We start from the raw sequence: 12,316 nt of genomic DNA, 5'->3' as shown, positions 1-12,316 counted from the left end.
TCCAGGGCCAGGCTAGATCTTTTTAAGCTATCATCCCCCTTAGGGATGAAATCAAAATTCGACCAGCGGTCAATTGCCGGTTTCCATTGTTTAGAACAGAACGGAACCGGCGGTCAACCGCCGCGCCGGCTCATCCCTTAGCACTGATAATTCCATGTGCCGATTTCACAAAACCTCTACATGTAGTGTACAATGCTTACGACTTGAACTTGATACAGGTGTGAGGCTGGGAATTTCTCTCGGTGAGAGGTGGATTTTTTGGTCTCAATTTATGGGCGCATTAGATGAAAATTTGTAATTGTAAAAAAGTAATTAGATACGTAATGAAAAAAAGTTGTCATTTAGTTGAAAATATTTGGCCTTTTGGTGACAAATCCAAACAGCAAAATCAAAAGAGGTGCCATAGCACAATCGTACGTTTGCCTTAATAGGTTTATACGTAACACTGTGGATACTTTACAATACGTACAATAAAAGAAGGCCCTTCATTATTTCCTGAACATTGGAAATGACGCGTATGTAGGGCTGTTAAGTGCAGTGCCCCCTGACAAAAGTACCCCTCTAACAAAAATGAAAGAGAAAATCGGGAAGACAAAGGAAATGAAAAGGGTCAAGGAGCCCGTTTCCACAAATATTCACCTGAGCATGGGTAAAAATAGTGTAAAATACCAAATGTTTGCACGCTACACTGACACATTGTCCAAATAAAGTAGTTTTTGGAAGCCTAAAGACTACATGTATAATAGTGGCTCTAAAACCGCTATAAGTATAAACATCTCAAAAAAGTAACTAACCCCCCTTAAATAATGACCATTATTCAGAAACGCGTGATTGTACTACAAATCTGTAAAATGCGTTGGAAGTAGAATGTATTTCTGCACATTTTGACACCTCATTTGCAGCAATTGATTAAATATTGACGTCACAGCGTACATTAAATCAATGTAACCCAAGATTTGAAAGTTGCAGTAAGTTGTATTGATTTTGTATTCAGTGTAATGGAAGGAAATCTGTGTAATGATATCTGAGTGTTTTTGTATTGTAAAAATTTGTATGTAAGTGGAACTTCAAATCTGAACTTCACTACATTAAATTGACCGGTGTTTTATTGTTTTCTAGGCTATCGTATTAAATGAGGTGTCAAAATGCGCAGAAATAAATTCTGCTTCCAACGCATTTTACAGATTTGTAATACAACAGCCCCTTTTTGAATAATGGCCGATATTTAAGGGGGGTTAGTTACTTTTTTTGATATGTTTATATCCCACCGATATTACCGGGTCAGAATGATGCAACCGGGAAATCCTTTTCGTCTTTCCTCCCGAATTTTTTATTTTTTCCTCCACCAAGAAAGCTGGCTACGCCTCTGGTTGTTATCTCATCATTCATTCCTTTATAATGAGGTGAAAGCTTTCCTAGTGGCTCAGCATTAAACATAAATGAATTGAGTAAGATAAAAAAGAGTACCTGAATCTGTGTCAATATCATTGTCGACAATGGTGACGATGGTCTGTGCTTGAGATATGCTACCAAAGTCGTCACGAGTCAGAATCACAGCAAACGTCTCATCAGACTCAACATCTGCATCATCGGTGATTCTTATTGGAACGGTCTGACTTGACAAACCAGCCGGTATGGTGATAGTAAGAGAATCTATTTTGAAGTCACTATTCTCTGCAGGGGTTACAACAAGTCCTGAAAAAATAGAAGAGAGAATGTAACATTGTTACATGTGAAATGCAACATTTATAGGAAAACATTGTCCTGGATATTTTAATATTTTGGAAATCACTTACTGATTGAAGCAGGTCCATTTCCTATCTTAGTGATAAGAATACTGGAATCGGTTGTACCTTCGTCAAAGCTGTATGCGTCTTGGGCCCATCCTACCACAGCTGTTATTAAAAACAAGAAATTGTTTTTATTTGATTCTATTTTGACTAGAATTGACTAGGAAATATTGGAGTGATAAATTAATTTTTTGATTTAATAATTTTGTCTTTGTTTTCTCATTCATATCATTGATATATCTCCCAATCATTTACAGTTGGGTATATCAAATCATACATAAAATATAACAAAGCATTCTGTGCGTTTTTTGTTTCTCTATTTGAGATGAGGTATTTTTGTGCGATCCTCAACATCCGGTTTTATTGCCGCGTTCATCAACTCACATCATCACGGCACTTGTAAACAAACTGTGCTCGAGTTTGATTGACAGATGACGTCAGACGCAAACTAGTCTTTTTATCTCTGTCTTCCAGTATAGTCATTAGCATGTAATTATTTATGAATGTTGTTGAACTTACTGTCGTCATCTGTAATGGTGATTGTAGCAATGTTATCGGCACCTATGACAATATCTTGTCCATTAGTGGATAGTCAGTGTGAAGCTTTCAGAAGATTCAACCTCTGTGTCTTCAAGAATTTGAACCTCCCCACAAGCCTCGGCACTGCCTCGGGTAAAAGTGATCGTCGTCAAGGGCTCAAAATCACTGTTTGGATCTGCGGTTTCTTTGCTGGACGTTATGCCTGATATTCAAAATGTAAGTAATAAAGACATACTCGTTTTATTATAGCGAAATATGAGCTGAACCCGTTTATAAGACTGTAAATGAAGCTGGCGCATATTATAACATCGACTGCAAGTGCAATGTCGTATCTAAATATTTCTTCATCACATCAGCGTATGTTGTTGTGATAGAAAATGTGGTTTCATTGTCAGTAAATATACTTGCCAACTATTTTCTCATCTGACAGAATGTCCCCAGACCCAGTCCTGGTTAAGCATACTCTCAGCCTTGTTTGGTCCTCTTCAATGGAAAACTCCGTCTGCTTCCACGCATAACGAGCTGGAATAGTATCAAAGCCAGATAAACACCCCAGCAAACACAAAAACGTTTTAAAAACGTTTTAAATAAGTTATATTTTGGCTTTTGGTTTAGGTTAAAACGTTTTAATAACATTAAAATGTCGAGTTATATAAAGGTCATGATAACGTTTTGTATGAAAACACACTACAACAAATGTTTTCAAAAAATGTTATTATAAACTATTTTTGCAAACATTTTTGCCAAATATTTTGTCAATACTTAAATAACATTATGTTAAAAATATTTGAACACAGCAAACACAGAAATGTTCTTAAAATGTTTTTTTTTTCAAAACCTTGTAATAACATTTAAATGTCGGGTTATATAAAGGTCATGAAAACGTTTTTAAAACGTTATTGAAAATATTTTGGGCAAACGTTTTTCGCAAAATATTTTTTCAACCACAAAATAACATTCTGTTTAGAATGTTTTGTATCAAGTTTTCAAGAATGTTTTTGGAATGTTATTAAAACGTTTTTATACCCTTTATCTAACCCGACATTTAAACGTTTTCTGTAAAACATTTTTGTTTGCTCAGCAGTAAAATGTTTTTTAAGGTTATGAAAACGTTTTATACTCTTAATATACCCTTTATATAACCCGACATTTAAACGTTTGCGAATGATGTCGAAAACGTTTTGTGTTTGCTGGGACCAGTCCGTAATATGAAGGTAACATTACTAACATGAATACGTTTTATTTATATCACAATAATTGGACAGTAAAAACTTAACTTGGGCAAACAACAAATCAAAATAAACAGATAATCCACTTACATCCTAAAATTTTAAAACAAAGCAATTGAGACATATTTTGCTAAACTACAACATACTTTTGCATTTTTGGAACAAGCATACACGTGCTAAGGCCAAAAAAAAGGTTTGTCTCAAAGCTCGCGCGCGCATTTGTAAAATCGTGAGATTTGGAAAAAAAGAAATGCAGAATTTTTTTTTATTTCAAATTTTTTTTTTTTTTTTAGTTTTTCCAGAAAAATTGGCGAAAATCAGATTTTTTTCTCCAAATATCATGAAAAAAGTCGGGAATAAAAAAAAAAAAAAAAAAAAAAATCGCATTTCGCATTTGTTTTCAAACCACTCGTTAGCTTTGAGACAAACCATTATTTTTTTGGGCCTAATGAAACAATTTATGATATAGATGTAATTAGTTTGGTAGGTTTGTACTAGTAACAATACAAGGTTATGCGTGTTAATTGTACTCGCATATCTTTCGTCTCCTAAGACGGTTCCGTCTTGATCACAAGACAGAGAAAGAGAAAAAGACAACTGTGGAAAAAGCAGTGGAGAAGATCATTCCACTGATCTTTTCTTGTGATCAAGCTTCCTTCAAAAGAGGCAAAGGCTAACGTATTTGTCTCTTTCTCTTTCTCGAAAGCTAGGGTATGCGAGTACAATTTTGTTTTGACAAGCATTGTAATTGAATTGTTACTACAAACCTACCAAATCAGGGGGGGCACGAGAGCACATCAGACATCGAATTACATTCTGAATACGAATAATGTCCTTCTGATATCAAATGTTTGTTTTGAAATTCGCGATATAATACAAATTTTATGTACGAGTAAACATGATATCATGCTTATTGCTTAATATTGGTCTTCATGCATAATTTGTTCGAAGATTGTTTTCAGCGTAGAGTGATTAATGAATCCGGTGTTTCATTATTTTATGAAAAAAAATGTATTACCATCATTGTCGACGATAATCACGGTAAAAGTAAACGGGTCAGCTCGGTTTCCTTCAGGATAAAGTGGATCCCGAAGGGTAAGAGTAAAAACTTCATCGTTTTCTGTGTCAAAATCATCATGTGTCGATATAGTAATGCTTTCCCTATCATTAGATCTGAGTAACGTTACTGAAGATACGTCGTCGTTATTTGGATCTGGAGCGGGTACAATGCTGAAATCGGTGGATGTATCCGCAGTTATTCCATTGATGACAATATCTGGAAATCGAATCATTTTAACATGATTTTTAAACGAGTTGTTCAAAAATGAATTGATACTTTTATTCACCAAGTAATTAAAATACATATTAAATGGGTTGTTTTATTTTTTTAGTAAATCAAATCTTCTTCTTTTATCCCGTTTAATCATTTCAATGGTAATTGGTTTTGATTTTTGTTTCTGTATTTGACTGAACAGCTAACCGATCAAAATAATTTCCCTCCAACAAACAGAAACGAAGCCACCTAGGCTGATCTGTTTCCACAGAAGGCTAGTCAATATTTTCTTCGTGTATTTAACTCACCAAGGTTTTTTGATTGTTCGGTACCCAGTCGTAAGATTTCAATGGTTCTGGAGTCGCCTTCTGGTATAGATATAGCTGCATCATTATTGACCAGGTTAAACCAGAACCGGGCTGGAAAATAAACACGTTATACAAATTTTTAGCATTTATGTTGTAACAACATTAAAGATAATTATCGTATAGTTCATTTTGATCTGGCGGCAGGATATCATATTCATGAACACAATGTATGAAACTCTAGAGATATTAAAGTAGTTTGTGTTAAAATATTCATAGAAGCACCTTTTACAACTGGACAGTACGCCTTTCAGTAAGACTCTGACCAAGGTGTTCCAAGACCTCTCATATACTACTTATCCTCATTTAAGGACCAGGACAACCTACTCTGTATATATGCAGTACCCTGGTCAATCAATCTAAACACAGCCAAAAAAGAAAGTCTCCAGTAGTTCCATCACCATTTAATCAGATTCGGATGAGTTTATGGCAAAATAATTTATATAATAATTTTCTATACACTTTCCTGCGAAGATTGATACCAAATTTGATATCAAAAGTTTAATCATCATGAGCAAAGGAGCCGTTGTTTGGAAATTCGTGCAATTTTAAAAATGACAAATTACGAATTGACCACGCAAAAATCAATGCATGGTATCAGCTTATTATGTGGCCTGAAGCATGCCCGTATAGGAATCATTGTACCCTTGCCTGCGCACAATTGAAAGAGCGGGGTATTTGATTTGCATTTTGACATGCATGGGCAAACCTTTAACCTGCCGGCCTATTAAGGCGACGTAATTCTTGGCACTCACGCTAGCTCTGCTACGTGATACAATTCCCTATGTCATTTTTAAAATTGCACGAATTTCCAAACAAATGTTTCTATGCTCACGATGATTAAACTTTTGATATCAAATTTGGTATCAATCTTCGAAGGAGAGTGTATAGAAAATTATTATATAAATTATTTTGCCATAAACTCATCAGAATCTGATTAAATGGGGATGGAACTACTGGAGACTTTCTTTTTTGGCTGTGTTTATATGTAGAAATGGTCCGTTCATGTTTCACTGCATCTGCGTTGCGGTGAGTTGCGTTACCGGCATTGCAGTTTCTTCCAAAAATACTGCATTGAAGTATCGCAATAACGTTAAATTTGTTTTAAAAGGATTTGCAGTGCGTTGGGTTTAGGTGCGAATTGAGTTTTGTACGGGTAAACGAGGACCATCAGCGCTGCCAACAGTATACTACCTCGTTATTTTTTTCACGCGAGCAAACATAATCCATTAGTTACTATGCTATTTATTTAACGTGAAACTGTCCATGCACTAACATTAATGTTTGATCATATGTGACCATCCACCACAACTGAGCCATCATTTTCAAGCTAATTTCAAGCAGAATATTTTGGTTGAATATCTCAAAAATGATGATTGGCGACTTCAGGGCTCAGTTGTGCTGGATGGTCACATATTTTGCTCACTATTCTGACAGTGAATTGTATTGTGAAATCATTAAACAACTAGACCTTTAATAGGACGCCCATGACTTACAGTCATTGTCTTGCAGAATAACAGATGCTGTCGCTATGTCCCCAGGTTTACTGCATCCATTTGCAGGTGTCAATGTTCCAAGAGACACTTGAAATATCTCAGTGTCTTCATAAACATCATCCTCCTTGAGACTCACACTTCCAAATTCGGTATCGTCATTGGTAGATGCTTCAAAGTCGACCACAACTTGTGTATTGTTGTAGTCAAAAGAAGTTGCTGTGTTCTCTGCAAAATTAAGTTCTGTGAAAAAAAGACAACGAGGAATTTAGACAATTTATGATGTCATAGTTTAATAATGCTGCAACTCAAAATGGAATGGTTGATTTTAGGTAAAAGAGGGCGTGAACATACCTGCACTTCCTGGTTGCATGACGCCTTGTCCCGTGCGTCGAATACCGATGTTAACTGCCCCATCTCCTTCAGCTACGTAGTACGCATCATACTCAAACGAGAACATAACACCTTCAAAGAGAATGGTAAGATTGATATGTAAAGTTTAGTACACGAACCTCATTATTTCGGTCATATTTTATCGCACAAAACATAATTGTTCTCTGTCCACATGATTTATAAACTTGAGCACAAGAAGGCGAAAAATGTCACAATTACATGATCTGGTGAAACTGATTTGCATAACTATCGAATACAGAAAATATTCTTCAGTTCATCAATGTAAACACCATATTTTTTCTCGAAGACGCTAACCCCTGACTGTTCCCAATCTGTCTCGGTATTCAAATGGGCCCAATAGAAATACGCTTTAGGCCTTCTTGTATTATTCAGGGTTGTCAAAAACCCGAACAAATCAATTAAAAAACGTTCATTAGGTTTATAAAAACTCATAATATAGATTTCATCTGGTTAAAACTGTGGTTCGCTAGTTAGGCCGAAACTAAAAAAAAAGTTTGCTAGATAGACAGAAAAATAAAATTGATTCGCTTGTCCCAAAGTTAGTGTTCGGATTAGGTTAGGGAGGCGTAAGATTATGGAACCTTAGGACTAGTGGAACTAAACCTGATTGACAAGCGTGCAACCATGTAAATGTATGGACTTAACTGGAGGGGCGTGTTATGAAATGTCTTTACATTATTATATTAAGCACTATTTTACATTAATATAATATTTCATACCATCATTATCATTGATCGTTACAGTTGCCCAAGTCTGTACGCCAGTTGTGCCGCCTTTAATATCAGTCAGGATTACTCTGAATGTTTCCGACGGTTCGCATAGATCATCGTCAAGTATGGTAACAGGAAACTGCTTGACTGTGCCGTCATTTTCACCTTGTGAGAATGAGATTCGATTGCTTTCATCGGGCGGATACGGAACTGCTACGAAGTCACTTGTAGTAGCTGTTATACCCTCAGTATAGTAGCCTAACGGAAGAAAACATTAGTACACATTGATGTAAGTGGCATATAACAGGTCTCATAAATGACCAGTGCCCGGACCAGTGGCGGCACTACAACTATATTTCTTGCCTCTCCCCACTTTTAAGGCCTGAGGAATAAATATTTAAAAGGATGATCAAGAGAAAGTCGAGATAGACTGAAGGATTTATAAGAGTGTGTGTGTGTGTGTGTGTGTGTGAGAGAGAGGACACCAGGAGAGTGTGTCCTGTGGTAGTGAGTAGTGACGCCTTTGAAAATTTCATCTGATGAGGAGGAAGTCCATACCCAGCAAACACAAAACGTTTTCGACATCATTCGCAAAAGGTTATAAAAGGTTGTCAGAAAACGTTTAAATGTCGGGTTATGTATAGGGCATAGCGCATATAAAGAGTATAAAACGTCATAAGGCAAGTAAAAAGGGTACATTCAAAAGGTATATAAAGGGTATATTAAGAGTGTAAAACGTTTGCATAACCTTAAAAAACATTTTTTGATAATCTACTGCTCAGCAAATAAAATGTTTTACAGAAAACGTTTAAATGTCGGGTTATATAAAGGGTATAAAAACGTTTTAAAAACATTCCAAAAACATTCTTGAAAACTTGATACAAAACATTCTAAACAGAATGTTATTTTGGAGTTGAAAAAATATTTTTCGAATAAAAATGTTTGCCCAAAATATTTTCAATAACGTTTGAAAAACGTTTTCATGACCTTTATATAACCCGACATTTAAATGTTATTAAAAGGTTTTGAAATAAACATTTTAAGAACATTTCTGTGTTTGCTGGGTCCAAATATTTTAACATAATGTTATTTAAGTATTGACACAATATTTGGCAAAAATGTTTGCAAAAATAGTTTACAATAACAGTTTTTGAAAACATTTACAAATATTGTTGTAGTGTGTTTTCATACAAAACGTTTTAAAACGTTATCACAGCCTTTATATAACCCGACATTTTAATGTTATTAAAACGTTTTTACCTAAACCAAAAGCCAAAATATAACTTATTTAAAACGTTTTTGTGTTTGCTGGGTAATTAGTTTCTCCATGTTTTGCTACAATACGTCTTACCAGCTCCGAGAAATCATGCTCACGAGTTTTGATTGATCAAAATAAACTACCTAATTAATATATATATTTTGCTACGAACGTTTTTAAAAGATCGCCAATTGCCCCCCGTCCACCAAGTCTTACTATCGTGATCGTAAACTCGGACTGAAACCAGGAAACATTTTATATTAAACCACAATACCTCCTGTTGTGCAGCTTTCCGTTAGCCCTGTGCGATTAGTTGTAATCATTATGCTGCCATCATTTTCATCAACTTCAAAATGTGACTGAGAAAACTGTAATCTGGCTTGAACCAAATGTGAAACTGCAAAAATGCAAAATTGAAAGACAAAATTTGTGTCCATATTAGTATTAATATTTTCAACAAAATATTTTTACCATGCCATATGCATAAGTAATAATTGAATGTGCGTAATATCAAAAGCTTCTACAAGTGAAAGTTGGCAAAAGAAGAAATAACAATAACTAGACATGTTGTGATCACAGATCACGAAGACAGTCAGTTATGCCATCTCTGTCCCATATGAACAGTGGCACGAATACCCCCAAGACAATGGCTAATGTCAAAGCACGTGCACAAGTGCCACTATCGTGCTACTTTATTTATGAGAGAAGAACAGTTTCAATAATTTTATATTTGGTATCAGAATGAAATGACTCTATAAACTTTGACCTCAAATCTGTGAACACATCGGATAAATAAAATACACTGGCTAATGTCAGGTGAAACCACATTTTTTACGCATATGACCCCGATGTGACCTTGACCCATGTCATGTGAACATGAGATATAGATACTGAATAATGACAATGCATATTCGGAAGTGGTATCACAGAGTTATGTTGCACGTACGTGTAGAAAACGTAGTATTTTAGATGTAATTAGCCTCATACCAGAAATGACCCCTTCGTGGCCTTTCGTCTCAAATAATGAACACCCCGATGACCTTGGCTAATGTCAATGTATGTGTGCAAATACATAATTTTGCTACGTTATTTGTCGCAGAAGAGGCATTTTGAAGGTATCAGTCTCAAACCAGAAATTACCCCTAAATGACGTTTAACCCCAAATCTGTGAGCACCTCATAGACACTGGCTAATTGTCATGTATGTGTGCAATTAAGTAGCATTATCGTACTATATTATTTGTGGGAGAAGGGTCATTTTGGAGGTATTCAGTCTCAGCGAAAATGACCTCTTAATGACCGTTGACCCCAAATTTGTGAGCACCCCATAGACACTGGATAATGTAAATGCATATGTGCAAGAGACGTTAATTTTAATCGTTGTTTGTGGGGAAAGATACATTTTGTGCTGAAACATTTTTACCCTTATGATATCTGGGTAATCTTTAACTAATGATTGTGATTGTATGATCACGAACAGTTCTGCTTGTGACCAAGTTTGGTCAAAATTGATGAATGAGAATACAAGTGTTGACAGAAGAAAAAAAGAAAGGAGAAACGACATAATAACAGAACAGTGACATGAATTACCTTCTTTGCCGTAAATGTGTAGTTCGCAAGCCCAAATTAATCCAGACGAAGACTTGGTAAGAGTTAAATATTGGCCGTAGATACCCGGGTCGCATGGCTTACCCGGATAGGGAGTCGTGAACCCGAAAGTGCCTCCATAAGAACTTATTGTATCTCCGGTATTGTAACAAAGTTGGTTGGCAGGTGAACCTATAGTCGGGCAAGAACCAACAAAGATGTCCATGTCGTCTAAAGCAGTCACTGAAATGAAGTGAAAGTAGCCTTGGTTAAAATAGAAGGTCTTCAGTGTTAATATATACATAAAGGGTTCATACTGCAGTTACTGTCCGTTTTCCTATACACAATACACAGTGCTCTCACCATTGACGCGTGACCTCTACAAATGATGTATGTTGGAAGAATGGGCACTTGCCTAGTTAACATCACTGTGTGAAAAAATAACCAGCCAATATTTAAATTATTCTCCAAACTTCTAGCAAATATATTTCTCTAACATGACCTAAAATTACAGCTAGGTTAGATGTTCAGAAATAGTCGCACTTTTGTAAAATATGAGTGAGGGCAATGCATAGCTAGCCAACTCCCCGTGTTAATTGAATGGAGATTTGGCCGAAAATATTGGTATCGGACCGCTCACTTCTGAAGGATGCCACAAAAAAACGGTACAAGCTACATTTAAACTATTCTCTGTCAATCATCATGATGAGTTTCTTATATAGTATGCCGAAATTGGGCACTGTAGGTGATTGACAAAGGGTCGCACTTTTGTGTGTTAGGAAGGATATGTAAACGACAGATAACACCAAAAATATGAAGAAATTATTTCCAAACCGTGTTAAGTCAACAATCATTATGTTGCTCATTTTCAAGAATGCTGGTTAACAAAAAGCAGGCCATTGTCTCATTTCGTGAACAAAGGTCCACTACCATTGTTTCCTTGCGTTTCCTTTATAATCGGTTACCCACCCATAGCAAAAAGAAAAGTTTCCCGGTGACTATCCGGTGACCATTCGGTGGTCATCAGAAACCTTTCGGGTACCCTTTCATGAGTTATCCAAAAGTGCCCGCTAGCGGATACCTTGCGGATTACCTAATTAAGTTATCCAAAAGTTTTCGGGTAGACATCCGGAAGTCTCCCAAAAACTCAAATATTTCAAATGAGTTACCCAGAAGGTTCCCAGAAACTTAGATTCTTTGCAGGAGTTACCCGGTGGTTATCCGCTTTTAATTTGACCTTGAAAATAGCATAAAGCATCTTAAGAATGCATTGCGGGTGGGTAACTGGGTATATGGTCAAAGGTCACTGAATGAATTCAAAATGGAGCAGCTAGCTGTTGGCAGTTGGAATATAGTTGTGCAGAATATTTGTGGTTCAAAATGTATGGATTTACATGTAGGACATTACAAGATGTTTACTAATTAACCTGGAACATGCTGTAGGAATTATAAAGCATTGAATGCTTGATTCATTATAACAATGCAGGTAGGAAAATTTGTATGAAATGATTTGTATATTGATGCAGTCTTTATACATGTACCTAATATATGACACATTTGAATGTTTTAGTTTATATCTTTTCTAGTAAATCATACATGATTTTGACAGTAAATTAACGTTCAATTAAAAATTAATTACTAATCATTAGCTAATGTGT

General features: G+C 35.8%; 1 protein-coding gene and 1 long non-coding RNA gene across 2 annotated transcripts in view; both read right to left on the bottom strand.

Annotated features, from left to right (window-relative positions):
- Positions 1 to 1,473: 1,473 nt before the first annotated feature.
- LOC140149713 (uncharacterized) lies at positions 1,474 to 2,526 on the bottom strand. Its single transcript, XR_011858714.1, has 3 exons — positions 2,310 to 2,526; positions 1,797 to 1,895; positions 1,474 to 1,695 (listed from the first exon to the last, which is right to left on the bottom strand). It is a non-coding gene; the product is annotated as an uncharacterized lncRNA (long non-coding RNA).
- A 195-nt stretch (positions 2,527 to 2,721) lies between these two features.
- The window catches only part of LOC140150046 (uncharacterized), a 36,767-nt gene continuing 27,172 nt past the window's right edge, over positions 2,722 to 12,316 (bottom strand). Inside the window, exons 8-15 of the mRNA XM_072172051.1 lie at positions 10,662 to 10,901; positions 9,347 to 9,469; positions 7,824 to 8,072; positions 7,045 to 7,155; positions 6,694 to 6,933; positions 5,141 to 5,251; positions 4,578 to 4,835; positions 2,722 to 2,852 (exon numbers count right to left, since the gene is read on the bottom strand). Of these exons, the coding sequence (XP_072028152.1) occupies positions 2,722 to 2,852; positions 4,578 to 4,835; positions 5,141 to 5,251; positions 6,694 to 6,933; positions 7,045 to 7,155; positions 7,824 to 8,072; positions 9,347 to 9,469; positions 10,662 to 10,901 (1,463 nt within the window). The remainder of the gene's footprint in view (positions 2,853 to 4,577; positions 4,836 to 5,140; positions 5,252 to 6,693; positions 6,934 to 7,044; positions 7,156 to 7,823; positions 8,073 to 9,346; positions 9,470 to 10,661; positions 10,902 to 12,316) is intronic.

This window comes from Amphiura filiformis, chromosome 4 (assembly GCF_039555335.1).
Source record: "Amphiura filiformis chromosome 4, Afil_fr2py, whole genome shotgun sequence".
NCBI classification, from domain to species: Eukaryota; Metazoa; Echinodermata; class Ophiuroidea; order Amphilepidida; family Amphiuridae; genus Amphiura; species Amphiura filiformis.
The sequence above is the reverse complement of the archived record's forward strand: the minus strand, read 5'-3'. Positions and strand labels throughout refer to the sequence as shown.